Below are 22832 nucleotides of genomic sequence, written 5' to 3'. Positions count from 1 at the left end.
GTAAACTGAATTTAAATGTACTTTTAATGTTATCTTTCTTTAATATATGTTATCTTTTTTTATATGTCATCTTTCTATTTATTTGATATATTTTATTAAGCATGATGAATGTTCATTATAGTGTCTGTTACCTGAGGACCGTAGAGGGAGAAACCCTGACCATACTAAATGTGATAAAAAAATGAATGAATTAATTACACAACTGAGAAATCATATGGAATCTATTTCACAATAATCAAACAAAAAACTACTTTACCCCCAGTTCCTGAGGTCTATTCACTCCACCCTGTAAATAAGTCACATTTTCTCCAATATGAAACATTACTATATCTGTAAGAGAGATTTATAGAAACATTATTTATATACTTCATTACCTTTTTTGGTGGCTGCATCTGCCCTTTGCCCTGGATGGAAAGAAGGCAATTTCTGTGTATATCATAAAACTTTAACATTCACTTTCTTATTACTTTTTGTCTGTTTAAATTATAACTCTCATTGTGTGTTCAATCCTTCAAATTAAACAAAATAAAGACATATTGTAAACTATTGCTATTGCAAATAGAAAATGAATGGCAAAGTATTATCTTTACTAGACTGTTTCATTCACTTACTTTTGGTAAGAGGAACACATTCACTCCCTGAAACAAAAGCAAAAATTAATTCTGATTTTATCTTCTGTTTTATTGTATTATTATATCTTGAAATACAGTATGTTAGATTACATTAATGTCAGTTTCCCTAATATAGTGGCATTACCTCCTTTAGATGGAAAGCGCTAATATTCTGTTAAAGGGAGAACATATTTATTTGTTTATTTATTGTTGCTTTTTGATATATTTACTCATCTCAAAATATTAAATATACTTCTATTTCTGGGTACAAAACAACAGCACCGTAAGTTTCACGCACCTGCAAAGCGACATTGTCAGCCTATGTTGATCCAAGTGAATAAAAATATTAAACAAAGATTACAGACTTCATATGCATTCAGTTCATGACATTTAATGTCTTTAAATCATCAATATCTTACCTTGAAGATTGGAATGAACTGCCTGTTATCCTAGAAAATGTATCAAAGCGAACTCATAAATCTATACACAATCAATAGCAACTCAACATAAAACCCTGATTATTCCATGAATGAATTTGTGAAAAGTGCATGCTAATATTAGCAGTATGAGTTTACCATCATGTTGGGACTCAAAGGTTTTCCAAAGAGTGGATTCATTTGATTCACTTTAGCCCCATCTACTGGAGCTTGGGTCTGGCGCGTCGGCATCCTATCCAGCTGAAGGGATTTAACAATATATATAATTCATTTTCATATTTCAGCAAATATTACATTTTTCCCCATTACACATATGTAATTCTGCTTGTCCCAGGATGATGGCAATGGCACTTTTTTTCTCTCCATGTCTTAAAGACTCTAGGCATTAAATGTGCAGTCTAACTTACTTTGTAAGATGGTCTACCAGCTCTCCCATTCCTCTGTGGATTTCTGGTTCCCCCCCATCTATGCCACTGTTCGCTCCGCTGTGTACAGCAGAAGATAAAACTAATCTTTATTGTACTGCATAATGATTGCAAACTTCGCAAAAAGTATTGAAAATGTTGCTCACCCTGTCTCCTCCATTTTGACCAGGGAACACTGGATCTTGTCCAAATGGAGAGCCGTTAGATGGATCTTGTGCGTGTCGCTCAGGTCCATCTGGGTACAATGGGCCCACTGGATCTGGCTGTAGTGAGAGTCAGTTGACATTTTGAAGTAAAACTACCTTAAATAATTTTACAGTTATGAATAAAGTGGAAAAACGTACAAAAACTGGACGTCCAAAATTCTGCTCCCATCTGGGCCTGACTGGAGTTGACTGGGGTACTTTTACTCCTCCATCTTCTGGATCTGGGAAATATTGCTCTCCATTCACTGGGCTAACTTGATCCCAGTGGTTTCTGTCATTGGGCTAATAAAAAAGCATTAATGCATTAAAAGTTTCTGACACCTGCCGTGACAATAATAAAATGTAAAACAGTGTGAAACTCCATCGTGATACTAAAATACACTGATAAACTGTCTACTCAAAATATCTCTCAGAATGCTGCTACTCACTTGAGCCGCCACCACAACACATGAAAATAGCACTAGAAACCACATTGCTTCTATAGAATAAATATATGCAATTTTCAGCATTATAATTTAAGTTAAATAGTAGCTGATGTGGCACCAGAATCGAAGACTTTGACTCCTCAAAGTTTGTGCCTGTTTCTAGCCGTGTCACATTGGTCGTGCTTCACTCTTTATAAAAGCCAGTTGTTGAGCAATTGTCACTGTTGTTGTGGATCATTTGTTTTGAACAAGGACTAATCAATTGTTACTAAAAATACTAATACAAAGCTGAGGTCATTTAAGATGGGTATGCTGTAGTTCATTCAAGCATTTCATAACATTACAAAATTCTTGCTTCAAAGAGATGTAAGTGTATGGACTTTCTTATAATTCTTTCTCTATTGCAATATCAGTCAGATAGATTAAAGAAAGCCACAGAGGAGTGTCTTGTGTAGGAGGGATTGTACTGATTGCTAAACTAATTTGTTGCCTTAAGTCCACCTAATGTTTTTGGGATTCACCCCGTGCATTTAGCAACAGCAGACAGCAATTTATAGGCATCTACACAACAGAGGGGTGTGATATCTATTGCTGTATTTAAATCCTCTGGCTGTTAAAATTATTATTATATTTCTAGGCATTAGAGCAATAAATATTCTTCCGAAGAATATTATTTCTGCTGCTTTGGAGTATTATACTCTTTGACAGAAACATGAAGACGGTAATCTTACTTGCATGTCTTGTTGGTCTGGCTTTCCAGGTAGGTTTCAAAAGCTATACTTTTGCATTTTACACACTTATAGTTGCATGTAAATTAAATTGCAATTAGGCTGAAGTTCACCAGCGTGTGGCTCACTCATTGTCCAGCTCGGATTCTGATGAGGTTAGTCTAAAAATGTACCTCAAGGTTAAAAATTTAAAATTCAAGATAATGTTTTAATTGCTTGCATATCTGTCATAATGTCTCTTATCAGACTGGAGCTTTTTCCCCCAATCTGCGTCAGCCTTTCCCGAGTCTCAACTACAACCAGCTCCTTCAGCTGTTGATGGCCCTTTACTCTAGAACTGTCCCAAATCCAGCCCCTGCCCCGGTGCCAACTCCCCCCACTGCCCCAAACCCTCGCACCTATCACAGCACGCTAAGGCCTGCTCCTTCGTTGAGAAAAATTACAATTTTCTGTTTTCACGAGAGTGTAATGATTAGAAAAGCTCTAATAGCCAGCGATATTAGTCTACTGTCTATTTGAAATAGAAAAAATAAATAAAAAGATAGTAGAAATACAAAAGCAAATCAACACTTTCTAGACAGCCTGGAACATTAGAATATTCAATTCAATTCAATCATTATAAAGATTTTTTCCACTGCTTTTTTGTAGAAATATTCCAATTACTTTTGATATTCTAGATATTTTTGAAGATATGTAGAACAGCAGATGAGGAAGGTTATTATTTATTATCAAAGTATGTCATTTACATCCAGCCCTAAGGTGTGCCTTAATCTTTTGTTTTGTTTATGTGTTGCATAAACTCAGTTTAAGTATGTGCACAATTAATATACCATAAAAAGGCAACCATGTGACTCATTTCCCTATTTCCCAATTGCTGAGTAAAGTCTAACTTGCTAAATACTATATTTCACATTTTTTTTCAAACGTGTCACTGTGTCACATCTGCTGATTGGCCAGTTGCATGTCAATAATGTATATATAAAGCATATATCACTGCTGTTTTTATGTCACACAGACAAGTCTCAAACATTTGGCATAAAGGTAAGAGGCAAAGGTAGACTAAATTAACAACATTTGCTTTTATATTTGGTCATTTAGACATTTTTTCCCAATGCGACTTACACACTTTTTCTATTAGATCAGAGCTGCTCTTCTTGAGAACCATGAAATCATTCCTTATCATTGCTTGCATCTTTGGACTCTGCTGTGCCGTGCTTGTGAGTATCATTCGTTTTATTTGCATGTACACGTGATGTTATACATATTTTTACCACCACATTGTTCTGTAATGTAATTTATAACAATGGAAATTAAGTAATGTTGATGAAGAAGATGCAAAATGACAAATTCATTTTCCTTTTTAGGCAGAGGATGAAGAACTTCGAGAGAAGCGCTCATCAAGCCGTTCTTCAGAGGTCAGTTTGAAATCTAAAACTCTGCAAGCTCAAATTCTCTTTCATTTTTGCCATTGCATAAAATCCTTGAATCGATTCATTTCAATTAATAATTTTTTTAGGCTACATTCTGAACCTGTTGTACTTGTTTGTCTTTATTTTGAAAAATCTGTTTTATATACACTCTTTTCAGTAGAATCTTACATGTTCTCCTGATATTTCTACAGAGACAGCCTGGAGGCTTCTTCAACCCGTACCAATTTCAGCGTCCCTATCCCTACCCATACTTCCCCCCTTACCAGCCTCAGCCTCTGCCACAGCCTCTGCCACAGCCTCTGCCTCAGCCTCTGCCTCCGAACAACAATGCTTTCCTCAGCCTCTTGCCATTCATCTTAGCACAGCTGGCATCCAACACCCCTGCTCCGGCACCAGCCCCCGCACCTGCACCTGCCCCGGCCCCTGCACCGGCCCCAGCACCAGCCCCAGCTCCAGCTCCTGCTCCTGGTGGGAGATAAGACACCAGTTAAAACTGAGCATGTGTCTGATTGACTTGATACTCTTGCTCTTGGTATATTAAAACAAATAAACTTTGCATCACTGAATCATACATTTGTGTTTGTGTTATTCTTTTAAATGTATAGGGAAAAAGTACAGTGTATCAGATATTTTAGTGTTTTTATTAAGATATAGCAGCCAAAAAATTTAAAATTACACAATATAATAGTCCTTTAATCTGTTTTGAGCAGCGTTGCAAGTAGCAGGACTTCTTTGAGTCTCAGACAAGCCAGTAGATGGCGACAAGTCGTTGACTTTTGTTCAGGATCAAAACAAGTTAGAAGTGAATCATTGAATCATTCACGAATCAGATTTGTTCAAAAGCGCTGAATCATTCAAGAACAAAACAACACTGCTGCATGGTCCTCTGTGGCTTTGTTTAGAGCTATTTTCATTGATGGAGCAAAAACAGACCATGTGACTGCAGACCGCAGTACTGTGTCTAAAATGTATAAGAAAATGTAAGTTCTTAATTCCCTCATTATTGAACTTTTAGCCTGGATAAGGAATGCCTGTCACTCCAGTAACTTCTCAGAAACGGTTGCTTAGAAACGTTTTTGAATTGTATTGGAGGCTACTGAAAATTTCTCGCCAGAGTGAAGTTAACATGGCTCATCTTAGGTTGTTTTTGAGAACAAGGCAGAATGTTTATTTTTTTAATCATTAAAATGTATGTAGTTTTTCTGAATTAAAAAGTACATAGTACTTATGCAGAGGTGCATGCAAATTTTGGGACATTTTGAGATTTGGTATTTATGCTGATGATACATGGGGCAACATTTTGAGCAATTTGGGAAACTTTTTTTTGAGCAATGTTGCTTTGGCACTTTCCCACTGAGAATGGGTAATAAATTTCTATCTGGATAATTTAGCTCGGCTGTGGGCCCTGTGCCTCACCTGGTTGCCCGTTGACGGCATTGACGGCCGTTGACATTGCCCAAAGTTACCCAGCAACATTGCTCAAAAAGTTGCCCCGTGTATCATCAGCCTTAGCCCTACTATCACATCATAAAATTGCTTCTTGAAATCCACAGACTGCTTTTTTCCCTTTTTTTCTTTTGCTTAAACCAGGCTGTCAATCATCTTGTTAACATCATCATATACAAACTCCTCAAAACACTTCATATATTCTACTCAACAATTCCTCCAACCATACTGGACAGAGAAGTGGCATGTCTTCTAGTCTGCTAGTCTTTCATGGAGAATTAACAGTTAATGGCCAAACATATCTGATTTCCAGTTGTGCTGTTTGGATCTTTTCAAAAGTTAATAATGCTGTTCCAGGTGAAATATACCATATAACTTATTTGAACAAATAGATGCATTCATGTTTGTAGTTATGAAATGAAATATCACAAATCCTCCTCCACAGCAAAAGGGACCTAATAAACACTCATAAAGATTTGTTCATGAGTAAATTATCATTTTTTTTATTATTCATATAGGACAGTAGAGAGACGACAGGAATTTACAGTGAGGAGAGAGGGGAGCGGGATCAGCAAAGGACCTCGAGACGGGAACTCAGTTGCGTTATATGTCGACGCACTAACCACGAGGCTATTGGCGCCCAACTAAATTAGCGTTTTTGAGCAAATCGGTTGAATGAATGATTCAGTGACTGTGCTGCTTGTCTTCATCTCCTGATGTATTGATGTAACATAATTTTTGATACTTTTGTTTGCTCTCATGTACGAGTTGTAACAAGTACACTTTATGTGCACTCACCTTTTAATCAGAAAGCATAAGACAAACACAAATGTATGATTCAGTCATGCAAAGTTTATTTGTTTTAATATACCAAGAGCAAGAGTATCAAGTCAATCAGACACATGCTCAGTTTTAACTGGTGTCTTATCTCCCACCAGGAGCTGGAGCTGGGGCCGGTGCAGGGGCTGGTGCAGGAGCCGGGGCAGGTGCGGGGGCCGGTGCTGGAGCAGGGGTGGTGGATGCCAGCTGTGCTAAGATGAATGGCAAGAGGTTGAGGAGGGCGTTGGTGTTTGGAGGCTGAGGCTGGTAAGGGGGAAAGTAGGGGTAGGGGTAGGGATAGGGACGCTGAAATGGGTACGGTCTGTAGCCTCCAGGTCTGTATCTCTGTAGTAATCAGTGGAAGAACAAAGTAAATTCCATTAAAAAAAGAGTCCACTTAAAAGGGATTTTCAAAATGAAAGCAGGCATATATCAACATAATTAGAGTGCATTCCATACATAAATGCTTTTGCATTGCTCAGGATATTTTTTGCATTTAAGATATTAAGAGAAATTGATTAAATTATTTTATGCAATGGCAAAAATGTTGGATTTCAAACTGACCTCAGAGGAATGGCTTGCTGAGCGCTTCTCTCGAAGTTCTTCATCCTCTGCCTGAAAAGAAACCATTTTTTTATAGAATATGTTACAAAACAGTGAACATTTACAATGTGTGATACTCACTAGCACGGCACAGCAGAGTCCAAAGACACAGGCAACAATGAGGAAAGACTTCATGGTTCTCAAGAAGAGCTGATCTGATCTAAAAGAGAAAGATTCCTCATGTGTAAATCACACTGGATAAACAAAATGTCCACTAAATGACCAAATATAAATGTAAATGGAGTTTGTTCATTCTAATTTTAAATCTTACCTTTATGTCAAATGTATAAGAGACTGTTTCAGGTGTGACATCAATACAACAGTGATATATGCTTTATATATACATTAACAACATGCAGCTAGCCAATCAGAAGTAACACAGTGACATATTTGAAAAATGTAACATTCAGTATGTAGCAAGTTGAACTTTACTCAACAATTAGGAAATCGGGAAATGAGTCACCTGGTTGTCTCTCTTATGGTATAGTAATTGTAAAGATACTTAAATTGAATTTATGCAACTCACAAACAAAACAAAAGCATGAAGCACACCTTTGGGCTGGATGTGACTTGGTCTTATAATGATTATAATTCATTTTCGTTATTATATCTGTCAAGGTTTTCATATATATTTATATATGTTCTTACTACCTTTCTGGGCCTGGGAATATTTCAGTTACATTGCTGTCTATAGAGGGTCAGAAAGCTCTTGGATTTCATCAAAAATATCTTAATTTGTGTTCCAAAGATGAACGAAGGTCTTACGGGTTTAGAACGACATGAGGGTGAGTAATTAATGACAGAATTTTTATTTTTGGGTGAACTATCTCTTTAAAGTTGTAGTGTGAGCAAAAAACTGTCCATAAGTAATAAGTATGTATTTTGCCAATGCATTTATCCAAATGAACATTTGACATAATTTTCCATTTAATTATTTAGTGAGTTTAGTTAATTTCTTACAGTATGGCAACCTGGTGTTAAGCGTCCCTGTATTGGAGATCTGTATCAGGGCACCTACTAAAATTAAGTTCACCACCCACTCTTTCACTTCTCTTGTTTTTGAGATATATCAGCTGCCATTTTTTATATAGCTACTGCATATCAGTATTTTTTACTTTGTCTTTAGATATGTAGACATGGCGTGTCTTGCAGTAAATCCACGATTATCAGAGATTAGCTAATCCTCTGTAGCAATGTGTCCAGGAAGTTTTTAAGATGTTCCTGTCATAATTGTGCAAACTGACAGTGAGCTTTTGGGGATTTGGGGGATTTTAAGGATAATTACATGACTAAATATTGTCCTTATAGATTAAGGTTTGTACAATAAATAAAAAAGTAAATGCATGTGCTAGAACTCTTTGATGAGTCCATTCGAGTGCTTTTTGCTGGGCTGGTATAAATCTCAGTGTATTCACATTTCCTTCAGGACATCAGGAAGACTCATTGTGTTGCAGGGCTGTAAGTATGGATAAATAAACGCTTCACTATTTTTGTTACTTCGAGTTAACTTTATCTTCATTGACTTCATTAACTTGACATCTCAAGGGAAGACTGAGGCAAGGTGTCACACTTTTTATTCCAGTGAATGTTTCTTAGTGTTGGTTAAGTTTTGAAAATATGTACAAAAATAATCTAAATTAAACAACAAGAAGCTACTGAACATTTTCAATGACAACAGGATGTCACCTAAAATGAGGCAAGTTGTCACAATGGATTTCACCATTTAAACAGCTTATTATAGGCTTTTTGGCAAAACTGAAACTGGAAAACAATTATAAAACTTTTAAAGGAAACAGTTTTTTATCATTTAAAATAAAATTTTAACTGAAATAAAATAAAATGTAGCCAATTTAAGCTTATTTTATTTCAGCTAAGCTGATGTACTAAAATGATTAAAACATAGTTTAAAAACAAAGAAAACTACATAGACTGAGCTTTATCTAAAATTAAGATGAAAATATAAAATAAAAATAATTCAAAGTATTAAGAAAATCTATAATAGTATCTCAATGGTCCTGAAATAACCCAGCAGATAACCAGCAAATTATACACATTTTTAACATTTAAAACAATGTTTCTTACAACCTTTATAATAAATGTGACATTTTGCCCCAGCCTGACATGACATGTGAAAAATATTCTTGTTTGCATTATTCACTCAATGTACTTTAAACTATTGTGGTTATAAAGTATGATTGACACTACGGATATTAGAAGAATATCATTTTGGAATTTAAGTTTGGAGTCTGTATTTTTAAATGTTGCCCTCAAGCCTTTTTTCTGCTCATGAGGGACTCCATGTGGCTAACTATAGTATTTGCATGTAAAACAAGTTGCAGTCTTTAAATCTTGTGTTTACCTGTCTTATGAGTGTGCATGCACTTAAAATGCTTGGTCTGTTAAATATCAGTATATCAGAATTACTGAATTGCTATTAATAATGAGCTTACTGTGATTTTATATGACTTGTTTTTTTGTTTTCTCCCTAAATAAGGTTAAAAAACGTGTCACTCCAAAATGAACAGTCTCATTTTACTGACCATGCTGTGGCTCATTCCCTCTGGAGCTGTAAGTTAATATTGTTTTTGAAAGATGCTTCTACTCTCATAGTAGTTTCTGTCACGTCTTATAATACTGATGTGATGTAACTGAGCAGCCCAGCTCATTTAAGCCTCAAACAACATTGTATGATACTTTATTAAATGACAATGATTATGATATCATGTCATTTTGTATTCCTCACAGCTCTGTCACCGCTATAAACCCTGGAGCTCCTCTGGCAGTGATGAGGTAAACTCATTGCTCCCAATTAAAACGAAAGTTAATTTAGCAAAAATCCCAATAATGTGTCACTGTTTATAATACCTTTGCTTTAGAGGATCTATGGGCCCAATATTCCTGGAGGTCACTACTACTACGTGAGGCCTGGACCTCTGTACCCCTTTCTATTGTCCCTCCTGCCTCGACCAGTCCCGGCCCCGGCCCCGGCCCCGGCCCCGGCCCCGGCTACTTCTCCCGCTCTGACTCCGGCCCCAGCACCCACAGCCACACCCAGACCCCCAGTCATTAGCACCACTGTCCGAGGAGATGGTTGACCTGATGACCAAATGACCAAAATGTTTTACTTAAAGTACCTTTGAGATTTTAAGTAATGCTTTCAATAAACATATGAATTAAACATATTTAACATGCTATACGGTTGTTATTTAGAAAACCACTTGTCCTTTTTTTAACATTTATTTAGTTGGTAAACCCTTCATTAGAGAAATACGTTTTCTATACACTGCTACAGATTTTTTCTGCTACTGAATCATTGCAGTTAACCGATTATTTATTTTTTGGAAAAATATCCAACAACTATGTGACCAAATGCCAATATAAAACATGCATAGACACACAAAATTATGAAGTGAAAATGATTTCTGAATGAATCTTCAGTCATTTCAAATGATACCTTTGTAGTGTTGTTTAATGTAATGGTCAATGCATGCAACTCTAAGGCTCTATGCGCTAGGTGTGGTGCAAGTGTCAACAGACCAAGAGGTGGGTATGTAATTTTGAGATTTTGAGATTGTTTTGGGTGGGACAGTATGACTCCTGAGTCACTACACACTTATTAAACACAGTCTATCTTCGGAGGAAATGTCTTCAGATGAATCTTAGCAGTGATAGCATCACAGATACGTACAGTCTATACACTGTCTTAATTTTGTCAAACGATGAAGTCTTGTTGTTTGCATATCCAGTCATGTTTGAGGAATTCCTGGTTGTTTCGTTAAAACGGTTGTCTGTGTCTGCATTCCTATTTGGTCTGAACCCAACTTAATGATAACAGTTATCTCACCACAATGTGAAATTAGTATAGTTCTAAGTGTGGGAATGACAGAATTATACTGTCATTAACTGAACCAAAGTGCCTTTTCAGAAGCTAACTGTGGTTTTGCTTTAATCAACATTGGAAAGGCGAAATCAGTGAGATGCAACCTCAGATGAGACAAAGGATTCTGGTGTGGGTGAACACAACATTGTGATTTATTGAAACAAACCAGATTTCTTCATTCTCTGATACTTACACGCTATCATGTTTCTATGGTGAAACGTACACACTGTGAGAATAAATGAGCTTATGACATTCACTTACAGACTACCACAAAACACACATCGTTTTTTCATATTCATCTTTTATTCATTGATTTTAGTAGTATAATACTCAACCAATATTTCAAATTAACTCGTCTGGATACGTTGAATGTTTCAAAATGGGTTAATTTGATGATTCATTCAGACACTAAGTGTTCTCTGGATTGTACAATTAAATTATGGTCTGAGGTTTTATATTGTCTGAGGTCAGAGCCTATTTCCCATGTTTTCTCAAGAGCTGATTGGTTGCTTGAGGAAAGGACACTGTTTAAGTACACCCTTCTCCACTTACAATTTTCTGTTGAAATTCAAAGGATTTTAAAGTGAGTGTTTGGCTTTTTTTCTCTCATGCAATATTAGCTATTAATTTCATATTTTTCCATTTTTGCATGTATTTATTATATGTGTATCATTAGGTATGACACAAATGAGGCTTCTAGCGTTGCTCGCATGTTTTCTAGCTGGAACATCTGCAGTTCCGGTGAGTCACTGATGTTCATCCAGTTAAAACTTGAGTTGTTTAGAAATATTTCAGGGTTACGTTACAGAAATCATACTTCATTCATGCTAATTCATGCTAATGTTTATGACTTCTCTGTGTGAATGCACTACTGCGTTAATAATCGGAGGTGCGGCAAATAGTGATATTTCATAATTTATAACACTAAATGCATAATTTGAAAGTCACCTTTCACTGATTATGTAACTTAGATACTATTCATTTTCAATCAACTTTTACATAGATCTCCCCAAATGCTGATTTGATGGAATCAGTCCCATCAGCGCAGGGAACCCCAGTACAGTCCTCACTGCCTGGATCTGAGGTGTTGGTACAAGCCCAACATGTGCCACAGCAGTTTCAGCCTGAACCTCCCAGAATGCTCTCTGGTCCTCAGCCACGTCTGCACACTCTGACCAATCCATGGGCATCTCAAATCAACCCCAATACTGGTCTCAGTCAGCTTCCAGTTCACTTGCAGTACTTACCCTATCCTCATTCCCAGCAACCGCAGGTAAGAAACTTTCGTGAATTCACTTGGTTTAATCTCACATATACATAGAATATAATAGAATTTCAAATGTTTTTTTTTTTTTTTTGCATAAATAAAACACTGTATTGCATTTTTACTGTATTTTTCAGTTTTTCTATTATCCAATTCTTGGAGCACAATCAAGGAACCCACCAGTAAGAGTGTTTCCATCATTCATTCAGTGCACAATATCAGAAATATGTGTGGTTTTGTTTGTAGTCAGCAGGAATAACGCCACAGGAAGAGCTGACAGACCGTCTGGGTTCAGCAGGTTTATTCTGATTTGAGGTCCAAACCCAAACTTAATTAACTTTAGCTATGTAACCCTCAAGCAAGCCTTTGTGTTTAAAACTGTTTGGTAAATTATCAGAAATATTTCGCTGGAGGAAATCTTCTTGTCTGTCTTCTGTGTCAGATCTGAAGTGTTTTGATTTATTGAGGAAACCCTCTGCACTCGATGTGTCCAAACAAAGAGAGTTTACGTAATACATTGGCTCATGTATCAGTAAAATGTGTGCACACTAATAAAATCTCTGTCAGCAATTTGTCAGCTCAGCATATTTACCATTTATCAACCCCAAGAGGAGTCATTCAGTTCATTCAGGCTTTTCATTGAATATCATCTGGCCCAAGATTCACTTCTTTTAGAGTTTTTGCACACTTGTCAGCCTTCTAAGTCTTGTACATTATTTCTCGCATGCCCCTTTCTATCATCAGTTCTCCTATGGAGTGCCTGCTTTCCAGCATGCACCATCTCAACAATATCTGGCTAATGCAGTTCCAGCTTCACAGCCATTAATGACACAACACAAGCCTCTAAACCAGCCTCAGCAACAGCAGGTATCAACACAAGCTTATCAAGGTATCAAGACTCAAGCAGCTCTAGCTTTTTGAAAAAAATTGTCTAATATATCATGTGTTTTCCCACAGGTTCATCAGTTTCTTTACATGGTTCCACAGATTCAACAACGAATGGTAAATGAATACATTTAAATAGCTTTCAAATGGAATATTTATTCATCATAAGTATGTTTTATTTGGGTGTAATTCCTTATGTTAATGCATTTTAAAGGCTGGAGCATATGGTGGATTGAGCTCTGAGGAACTTCAGGTAAAATTAGACGGCAAGGATGTTTAAAAGTCTTAGAACACTAGTTAAGATGCTTCTTTAACATTATTCTGGTTATATTATATTATATTATATTATTATATTTTATAGTATTTGTTCCCATTTTGTTCTGAATTCATGTCAATGTCACATATTTGCTTATTTAATTAGTGACCTAAAAAATAAGACTTTGATATATTTCTTCTCATAACTTCTGACCCCACTGTATCTTTATTTTTTTTAATGTATTAATTGGAATTAATAAACCTTAGCCTCTCTAATTAATCTATAGTTATACTAATCTCTAATTATGTCGCACACACAGAACATTGGACGTATGCGTCGTGTTGAATTGCACATGCCTGCACTTAGAGGCAATGTTTTTCCTCTAGCTGGACCACAACCTGTTGTACCTGTTAGCCCTTTAAGACCAACCAACACCTTCCACCCCAGCACCTTTCCGGCAGCTTCTGAAGTTCAGCTACCTAGCGTTGTAGCCGTACAACCCAGTGGGGATGCCACATCTGCAACTGGTGCATCCCATCCAAATAATGGAGCACTGCCTAATAGGATTGCTAGCGTGCAGGACCGTGAGCGAGTGCCGTGTGATCACGACCTGCCTGCTGAAGACCCCTTCGCCAACACTGGACCTTTGGATTCAGGTCATGGGCCTTTCATTTCAGCAGTTGTACCCACTGTCCAGCCTGATCCCCATCACAGTGATCCTACACTCCCAACACCATACAAAGAAGCTCTCGTTCCACCGTATCCACCACTGCGTTCTGATACTGTCAACACTAACACTGATATTTACCCCTAAGACAAATCTTTACTGCAAATATGCATCTTATATCAAGCTAATGTTTTATGTATTGGGTTAAGGCAGCGTAATTGAAGCTTTTAAATATTTGTCATTGCAATTCTGGTACATTTTATGTATTTTTTGGTTTGTTTATTTGTTACTGTTTCTTTATTGTTTGTTCTACCCACAAGAGGTATGAACTAAAGTTTTGACTTTGTGTTGATTAGTCTATGTTAAAAGATTTTGTTTCAAATTCTTTCTGTCTTTTGTACTGTGAACTATGTGTGTGGGCCTCAACATATGTATCTGACTTGTAATTAAATACAAAGTTAATTACAGCCTGAGGCTCTTTCTGTGTTGCATACAGTATAACTGTCATCAAGTGCCAGCGGTGTTAATACTACTGGAAAAATGTGCACACAACACTTAACTCAGAGAAAAACAAGCTGAGTGAATAAAAAGTATAGAATTACAGTGTAGAGCATTCCTGATTATTAATGCCATCAGAATAACAGAATCGCCTGTTTGTAGAGGATCAGGGAAGCCATCTATTGTTAACTTACTTTAAAAATGAATAGAAGCATTTTATTAAATTCTGTGACAAATTTTTCAAGGTCCGGTTTAGTGATAAATGTTCCTGATTAGTACAAACAATGTATGGATAATACAATAATATAAATATATCTACTTTCTATCTACTTTGTGGATGACTTTTAAATCTTTACATAAAAGGCAACGAAGTCAAATTATTGACTTTCACTGACGTTTTTCCAAAAATGTAAATCCAGATTATAACTCAAAGAAAGTGGGTATTGTATATATATATATATATATATATATATATGTGACCCTGGACCACAAAACCAGTCTTAAGTTGCTGGGGTATATTTTTAGCAATAGCCAATAATACATTGTATGGGTCAAAATGATCCATTTTTATTTTATGCCAAAAATCATTAGGATATTAAGTAAAGATGTTGTTCCATGAAGATATTTAGTGAATTTTCTACTATAAAAATATCAAAATGTAATTTTTGATCAGTAATATGCATAGCTAAGAATTTAATTTAGACAAGTTTAAAGGTGATTTTCTCAGTGTTTTGATTTTTTTGCATCCTCAAATTCCAGATTTCCGAATAGCTGTATCTCGTATCTAAATATTGTCAGATCCTAACAAACCATCAATGGAAAGCTTATTTATTCAGCCTTCAGATGATGTAGAAATCTCAATTTCGAAAAGTTGACACTTATGACTGGTTTTGTGGTCCAGGGTCTCTCTCACACACACACACACACACACACACACATGTTCGTTTTTGTGAAAAGTGGGGACATTCCATAGGCGTAATGGTTTTTATACTGTACTTACTGTATGTGCTATTGCCCTACACCAACCCTACACCTAAACCTACCCCTTACAGGAGACTGTGCATTTCAACTTTCCCCAAAAAACCTCACTCTGTATGATTATAAGCGTTTTGAAAAGTGGGGACATGGGTCAATGTCCTGAAAAGTCAACTTCACCTTGTAATACCTGTCAAACCTTTGTCATTATACAAATCTATGTCCTGACTTTTTACAAAATGCACACACACACACACACACACACATATACACACACACAATATTGCAAGAACCATTTACATTCAATAGAACAATTTTAATATTGCTTAGGTGTGGTGGTTTTGTTTATTTTGGTATTTATTATATATAATATTATTTATGAATGCTCAGTCAGGAAGAAGGTTTTTACAGCTTAGGCAAGCGAGAACAGTGCTGTCAGAAATTATGATTTCATCACCTGTGCCATAAATGTATTTTTTGATTGCGTTTGATTTATTTGTACTATACTCTTACATACCTTTAATGTATCTTGCCAAATTTCAATATAATTTCAAACACAGCCAAAATTTTGCTTCGAGATAAGAAAATATATATACTTGCTTTGAACACACATTTTTGTTCTCTATAAAGGAACTTGGCTGGTCACCAAAGCCAATGAGATGCTGATGTTATGGGCCTTTTGTTTCCAAAACGAATATAAGGGGTAGATCTAGAGAGCAGTATCAACAATCCTGATCAAGCTCATCAGTCTTAAACAAAGGTAAGATACTATTCATTTAGCCAATGTTCATCAGTAACTTTGCTGTTTGGGGTTGAGGGTCTAGTTCTAATTCTAGATCCTGTTGTAGATGATTGCATATAAGATATTGAACAATGAAACTATATGTTTCACAAAAATGTATATTTCATATTTAATTTCAGACGTTATCATTCAACATGAGAACCCTCTTTTTGCTGGCATTTGTCATTGGAGTGGCCTACTGTGCTCCGGTACATCAGCTACAGTATTTGTCTGTTATATATTTATTCATGAATCAGCTATGACAAGAGAATATGTGATACTAGCTTTGACTGTCCTGTTTTTTTTTTTTTACCCACAGCAATTGATGTATTATGAGCTAGAGTACAAACCTGTCCTGGCGCCACAGGTTAGTTTGGTCCAAACATGAAATAAATACATATTTCTTATTTAAAATGACAGCCTAAATGAAATGATTCATATCATATGGGAATATATAGTTCATGTATAGTAATATATATATCATATATGACAATACTAGAGTTTGTGTTGTATAAGAAGTGTGTTTATTGATCAACAGGCTCTTCCTGCGGCCGCCGCTGCTAGACCTTCTGGAGTCGAACTTGTAAGTGAGGATGAATTTTAGCATCACTCAGTAATATATTACTCATAATATTAGGTGTATATTTTTAAATAAATATAAAAGTTTTTTTTTTTTTTTTTAGACAACAACTAAATATTAATTTTTATTTTTATTTTAATTTAATCTTATTTTATTTATTTATTTTTTGTTTTTTCTCCAGCTCTTGGCAGCTCATCAGGCTGCAGCTGGAGTTCCTGTAAGTTTCAAATAGTTTTAAATTCTTGTCACAGAGTATTCATTATTGCCTGCTAGTTTAGTCATCATTTTGTCTTATTCTCCACAGGCTCAACCTGTCCGTGGCTTCATTAAGCATGAGATTCCCCAGCCCGGAGGCAGAGAAAGCATTGAAGTTGTATGTGTTTCCACCTTTTTTATTTGTCTACTGTTACCCATGATGTGAATCTCCAGTACCTTGCCTCCATTTCTTCCCAATTATATAGAAGTTAATTAATTTTCCTCTGTTTTCCAGCTGTACCCATTTGACATTCATCAAGCTGCTCCAATTGCCCCAGCTGTTCCTGCTGCCCCTGCTGCCCCAGTACAGTCCAAACTGAACATTTGTGATATGTATTATAATTTCACATATATATGTGGCTATTTCTAATTTTGTTGTATTTTTTAGGCCCCTGTTCCAAAGGACGATGATGATGATCATGATGACTAAACCACACTGGTTGGTTAAGTAATAATTAGCTGATATATCCATCATAATGCTGTAATTCCATCACTTTAACAGTTTTCTTCAATTGAAAATGCTACTGGTCACTCACACTGACATTTTACATAGAGAAAGACCCGAAGCTGTAAAACATTATTTTGTAAATAAAAGAAATATTACTGGAGTAGGTTATGCAAGAAAATACTATTTCAGTCATTCTACTTCAAATTTTCATGTTTAATCAAGTTGTTATTTCCGTTTCTTTGTCATTATTAATTTTGAAATTTACTTGCAATTTCTATATATATATATATATATATATATATATATATATATATATATATATATATATATATATATATATATATATATTTGCAGTAAATATGTTACAGCTTTGAGCAACATATTATCCTTATTTAATTTTATTCTAACATAAAAAACAGAATAGAAACCTTTCTAATACAACACATTACTAAAGCTTTCTTTTCTCTCTCTCACACAGATGAACAGATAAGCTGACCACCAGTTCCTGAATGACAAAGAAGCTGCTTGTAGTGTTTAGCAAATTGACTGCATAAATGCTTTCCTGCATTACAAATAATGCTGATCAATCAAATGGTGCTTTCTCAGTGGCTTGATGCATGAGAGCCATACAAATCATTGCTTTTTTGCTACCATGTTTTTAAATCTTGATTTATAATAAACCGTTCAATCAATTCATTGTGTGTTGTTATGATTATTGTTGAACAGTTATCATGCTGTTAATACAAATACATAACAGTTCTTATTTTGGCTGATAATAAATATCATGCCAAAACCTGACATTGTTGTTTTTTAGTTGCAATTAAACACCACTAAGTTCATACACAAAAAAAAGACAAACAAACACAGTTCCTATTTTTGATAGCACTGATATTTTGTACCTTCAAAATATAGCTTCAAAAACACCATCTAGTGATATCAGCACTTCCCTCGACTATCATCATTATAATAATAGCTGACAGACAGGCAGACAATGTCTGACTACAGGTCATTTTCTCAATAACCATCTTTCTGTATCTGTGAGGTCATGATAAAGTCTAGCCTGAGAGGGATTGGCTAAGCGCTAAGCCAGAGACCAAATAAAAGCATGAAACTTCCAGAGCTAGTGACTCTACCTGCAGCCAAGGTGAGAAAGCTGGTTGACCATTTTTGAGCACTGTAAGTGGTTTTGTTTATGTTATCACTCAGCTCTAGCACTCCTTCATTGGTTTTGACAGTCTTAGCTCACGTCTTTGTTTGTGTAAGGTTGGTGAATTCATAAACATGTGGACATCTCTCCTGTGTCTTCTTCTGGCTGGTGCAGTATCTGCAGCACCAGTAAGTACACATTAAACCTTTTCTCAGGAATGTCTTTGTAGATCTCAAGGCTTGTTTTATGTCTCTGGGTCGCCCAGCTGTTGAAACTGATCCTTTTTTCTGTTTTTTTTTCCATGTGTGTTTATATCTTTCTCTAGCTTTCACCATTTTTCAATTATCTCCCTCATTATGGCAACCCGAAGCAGGTGGGGTTAACCACACGTGAACATATTTGACTTTTCCATATCCATAAACAGCATAACAGTCTTCGGAATCTTTTGCTTTAACCATAATCAACATATTGCACACAGTTTCATGATGAAAATAGCTCTGTAATATTACACTGTATGATGACATGCTACTCCATGACATGTGTTTATATGATTTATAGGACTATCCTGAGGTTGTTACAGAACATGTATTGAACATTATAATTACACCCAAACTAAACATGTTCTTTTTGGGCATCCACTAAAATGAAATTTGAACTCCTTTCATTTGTATTTTAGGGGAATAATGGTGGCTTCCAGGGAATACCATCACAGCCACATCCTGGTCTGAACGCTCCAATCAGTATGGAAATTGTATGAGCTATTTTTTTCCCTATTTGTTTTTACCTTAAATATAACAATTCAAAGTGGTACCAGGATACCTTGTAAAACAAAGCTATTTTAGTATAATTGAATTACTATTATAGTTTTTATTAATATTTTGAATTAGTTTTATTTTTAGTTTAGTTAAAGTTTCAGTAAATTTTATTAAATTTTTTTTGTTGCATTTTTCATTTTTATTTATGTATTTTTTTCAAATATGCATATATAATTTCATTAATTTATGTTTCAGTTTTTAATTTAGTTAGGCTATTTTAGTGTATAAGAAATGATGGAGTAAATGTAAATAAGAAATTTTGCCTTGGCAACTAGCTTAAATGAAATAATTTTTAAATATTTCATTTTATTTCAAGCAACAAAAATTAATTTACGATTTTAGTTTTAGTTAACCCTGCTGTAAATATGTCCTTTTGGTACCTGAAGTATTCATTTCTACCTGACCTGACCGTTAAAATTACTTATTAGGTTTCTGTAACCTAACGTATTCAGGTTTATTCAACCATATTAAATAAAAATGTAATTTAATTCAATAATTGTATTTATTTATTTTTATTTAATTTCTTATTTAATTAATTCATTAATTTATTTTTAAAGATGGAAGCATACATTGAGCATATTCAAGTTTACCTGAAAAAGTGCAATGTATTGCTTTTATTAGGTTAGTGTACCTGATAAAACCCATAAAAATACTTTTATTGAGTTAGTGTAACCTAATATGTTCAGGTTTATTGAGTAATGTTAAATAATCATTTAATTTAATTTAATATTTATTAAATTCAATTATTTTATTTATTTACATTTTTTTTTAAAGATGGTTCCACATGAAGCACATTTGTGGCCCTGGTTGTGAAAACTCAACTGAAATCATAGCGAAATTATTAGTGGAAATAATTCGATTTAGCCACTATGGGTTTCACAGACGGTCACATTTTAGATTACCTGAATAAGCAACAAAAACAACAACAAATTACAGTGTATGTTCTGTATAACATCCTAAAAGTATTAGTATCATTTTTTTTTTTTTTTTCTATTTTTATCAAATAGATTTTTCCTCCGCGATTCCCTGCTACTCCAGTAGGAGGAGCTGCTGGCACATCGGTGAGTCAGGGAAGTTTTTCTCTCTGCAAGCTTGTCTTTCCAAACACTTGTCATCTACCCAGCTTCTTTGTTTGGTGCTTTTTTGATAAACTCAGCTCAATCAGTTGAATCGATATATACAACGTGTAGATTCGAAAAGAATACAACATGATTACTGCTATTATTGACGCTGTGGCATGTCTCTCTCTCTCTGTTCTCAGTCATTCCCTACACAAGCGTTCATCAAGTACTCTCTCCCTAAAGTTCCCGGCAGAAAAAGCGTGGAAATCGTGAGTGAACAGACAAATTCCTCAAAGACTAGAGATTTTTGTATAAAGTCACTTAAGCGGAGTGTTCCTTTAGCCTCTGCTAATGTCTCATTATATTATAGAGATAAACATAATTCTGTGATGCAATAAAACAATTGGTGGTTTTGTTTTTCTCCTTAAGTTTTACCCCTATGACTTCAGTCAGCGTCAGGTAACGACTGTTTTTCTGCTAGCAGCTATTACACTGAAAACTATTTGGTGTAGGATTTGCTTTGAAACTGTAAATGTAAATAAAATGCTGATGGTAATATTGTAATCAATTGGATTAACGTTAAAGTTAAAGACTGTATTTTCTTGTAAAACATAGCCTACTCTTGTTTTATTTAGCGTACAATCAAGTTTTTACAGTGTAGATGCTGTTTTGATTTCAGGACCAACCCAATATTCCCCTGATACCTCAAATTCCAAATGTAAATTCTTTAAATTACTTCAACATTTTGACATTAGGACTATTATTTTAAAAAACACGTTTGTGAATGCTTGTTTGAATGCGATCTTTTATATGTTTGTGAATATACAGATCTTCCCCTTCGATTTTATGCCACAGACAGTTCCTCAGCAGCCACCTGTGGTGAGACAATTACGCTTTGAACCTCTTTGGTTTCATAATCACTTGCACTGTTATTGGAATTTGCTGAAAGACTGAATCTTGAAACACGGTGAGCTTTAATTGCAATTTTACACAGAACCCACCATTCCAGGATGGTCCTCCACAAACCCAAGAGCCTCAGCAGCAAACCCAGCTGGAGCAGCAGGCTCAGACAGGACAGGTGTGTGTGTGTTTGTTTGAATCAATATGTGTGAGAAGCTAAAAACACAATCCTCAGCAAAGCTCTGATTTGACAACATAATTACTCCTTCAGTGCTGCATTTAGCCAGGATGTGTTTAACCAAAATGAGAACTTGCGAATATTGAATGTCAGCAGTAGTTTTGCAGAAACAGCAGATTGTGCGTGCCACACACTTGTTAATTATCCTCACTTTTTTTCAGGTGTCTAACAAGCCATGAAGACTGGTGAGATACTGCTTAAGTGTGTCTGAATTTGATTCATTTATCCTAATTTTGAATTGCAACACAATATTGTTTAATGTTGTTTTCGATACTGTTTGAAATCACTCTTTCATACTTGTTTAACATATAATTTCTTATGCCCACAGGCACATCTTTGAAGCTGAGTGAGAAAAAAAGTCAAACAACAAGAGTGTGTTAAACTTTTTTGTCTAATGCTATTTAGAATTAGTACATCCTTTTTTTCCTGGAATAATAATTTAAAATGAGCTGATTTTTTAACATGAAGAAGATGATTTACCCATATGTATAACAACATTTTGAAAGTTCTGTAATTGCATGGTATACAGATAGAAATGTGCTGGTTTGGTCTTATTCTGATGTGAAAAAAATATCTGAATATCAAACAAATTTCAATGAATATTTTCTCATGTAGGCCTTTTGTGAGTAGTGTTTTCAGTAATAAAGTTGATTAAACAAAACTTTTTAAACATTTCATCTGCACTTTTTATCCTAGTGCCAGCTGTTACAAAACAGGAGATGCAATTTGTAATGCAATTAAAATAATACAAAACATTTTTACAAGGTTAAAGTGAAATATTATGCACCTTCACTTTGAACATTCTGCAGTATATAAAACATGACACAGCATGATCAGAATCGTTAAATTCATGATCGTTAAAACTTTATTAGAGAAAGACTTTGTTAGGCCATGTTCAACCTCAAGGAAGCTTGAAAATGAGTGTATATCAAATTAGAGAATGATTTAATATACCCATACAAATCAAATTCAGAGAACATAAAGAGTAAACTATGAAAAGTTTTGCAGTTTCTACATGGAATGCCAGGCCATCAGGAATTCTAATAGTCTCT

General features: G+C 35.2%; 4 protein-coding genes across 5 annotated transcripts; all 4 read left to right on the top strand.

Annotated features, from left to right (window-relative positions):
* The first annotated feature begins 5123 nt into the window (after window positions 1-5123).
* Window positions 5124-10259, top strand: si:dkey-22i16.7 (uncharacterized). Of its 2 annotated transcripts, XM_058778160.1 has the most exons (5): window positions 5124-5242; window positions 6647-6794; window positions 9625-9698; window positions 9876-9920; window positions 10007-10259. In XM_058778160.1, the coding sequence occupies exons 3-5, from the start codon at window positions 9648-9650 to the stop codon at window positions 10223-10225; spliced, it is 315 nt and encodes a 104-aa protein (XP_058634143.1). In that variant the 5' UTR covers window positions 5124-5242; window positions 6647-6794; window positions 9625-9647; the 3' UTR covers window positions 10226-10259. The 2 variants fall into 2 exon arrangements, with proteins under 2 accessions (XP_058634143.1, XP_058634233.1); XM_058778250.1 differs by lacking the exons at window positions 5124-5242; window positions 6647-6794 and adding an exon at window positions 8574-8588.
* A 1438-nt stretch (window positions 10260-11697) lies between these two features.
* On the top strand, window positions 11698-14229 carry ambn (ameloblastin). Its single transcript, XM_058744614.1, has 8 exons — window positions 11698-11751; window positions 12014-12043; window positions 12095-12283; window positions 12412-12456; window positions 13019-13153; window positions 13232-13276; window positions 13374-13412; window positions 13735-14229. Exons 1-8 carry the CDS (start codon window positions 11698-11700, stop codon window positions 14227-14229), a joined length of 1032 nt encoding a protein of 343 aa, XP_058600597.1.
* A 2262-nt stretch (window positions 14230-16491) lies between these two features.
* On the top strand, window positions 16492-17601 carry scpp7 (secretory calcium-binding phosphoprotein 7). The gene is made up of 7 exons (XM_058760045.1): window positions 16492-16545; window positions 16656-16703; window positions 16875-16919; window positions 17098-17133; window positions 17221-17289; window positions 17407-17475; window positions 17560-17601. Exons 1-7 carry the CDS (start codon window positions 16492-16494, stop codon window positions 17599-17601), a joined length of 363 nt encoding a protein of 120 aa, XP_058616028.1.
* A 1299-nt stretch (window positions 17602-18900) lies between these two features.
* On the top strand, window positions 18901-22427 carry scpp5 (secretory calcium-binding phosphoprotein 5). Its single transcript, XM_058784716.1, has 11 exons — window positions 18901-18954; window positions 19092-19139; window positions 19443-19517; window positions 20589-20642; window positions 20843-20911; window positions 21072-21101; window positions 21322-21360; window positions 21471-21521; window positions 21637-21720; window positions 21942-21965; window positions 22109-22427. Exons 1-10 carry the CDS (start codon window positions 18901-18903, stop codon window positions 21957-21959), a joined length of 522 nt encoding a protein of 173 aa, XP_058640699.1. The 3' UTR covers window positions 21960-21965; window positions 22109-22427.
* Window positions 22428-22832: the final 405 nt, after the last annotated feature.

Source organism: Onychostoma macrolepis, chromosome 01, assembly GCF_012432095.1.
Source record: "Onychostoma macrolepis isolate SWU-2019 chromosome 01, ASM1243209v1, whole genome shotgun sequence".
NCBI lineage: Eukaryota > Metazoa > Chordata > Actinopteri > Cypriniformes > Cyprinidae > Onychostoma > Onychostoma macrolepis.
This window is presented reverse-complemented; position numbering and strand designations above follow the sequence as displayed.

Bases quoted from the DNA above. Each gene is read 5' to 3' on its own strand.
- si:dkey-22i16.7 (XM_058778160.1), top strand. From the start codon at position 9,648: ATGAACAGTCTCATTTTACTGACCATGCTGTGGCTCATTCCCTCTGGA. The intron at 9,699-9,875 runs GTAAGTTAATAT...TATTCCTCACAG, and splicing joins GGCTCATTCCCTCTGGAGCT to CTCTGTCACCGCTATAAACC. The intron at 9,921-10,006 runs GTAAACTCATTG...CCTTTGCTTTAG, and splicing joins GCTCCTCTGGCAGTGATGAG to AGGATCTATGGGCCCAATAT.
- ambn (XM_058744614.1), top strand. From the start codon at position 11,698: ATGAGGCTTCTAGCGTTGCTCGCATGTTTTCTAGCTGGAACATCTGCA. The intron at 12,044-12,094 runs GTCCCATCAGCG...CCTGGATCTGAG, and splicing joins ATGCTGATTTGATGGAATCA to GTGTTGGTACAAGCCCAACA. The intron at 12,284-12,411 runs GTAAGAAACTTT...TGTATTTTTCAG, and splicing joins CTCATTCCCAGCAACCGCAG to TTTTTCTATTATCCAATTCT.
- scpp7 (XM_058760045.1), top strand. From the start codon at position 16,492: ATGAGAACCCTCTTTTTGCTGGCATTTGTCATTGGAGTGGCCTACTGT. The intron at 16,704-16,874 runs GTTAGTTTGGTC...ATTGATCAACAG, and splicing joins AACCTGTCCTGGCGCCACAG to GCTCTTCCTGCGGCCGCCGC. The intron at 17,476-17,559 runs GTACAGTCCAAA...TGTATTTTTTAG, and splicing joins CTGCTGCCCCTGCTGCCCCA to GCCCCTGTTCCAAAGGACGA.
- scpp5 (XM_058784716.1), top strand. From the start codon at position 18,901: ATGTGGACATCTCTCCTGTGTCTTCTTCTGGCTGGTGCAGTATCTGCA. The intron at 18,955-19,091 runs GTAAGTACACAT...ATCTTTCTCTAG, and splicing joins GTGCAGTATCTGCAGCACCA to CTTTCACCATTTTTCAATTA. The intron at 19,518-20,588 runs GTATGAGCTATT...TTTATCAAATAG, and splicing joins CTCCAATCAGTATGGAAATT to ATTTTTCCTCCGCGATTCCC.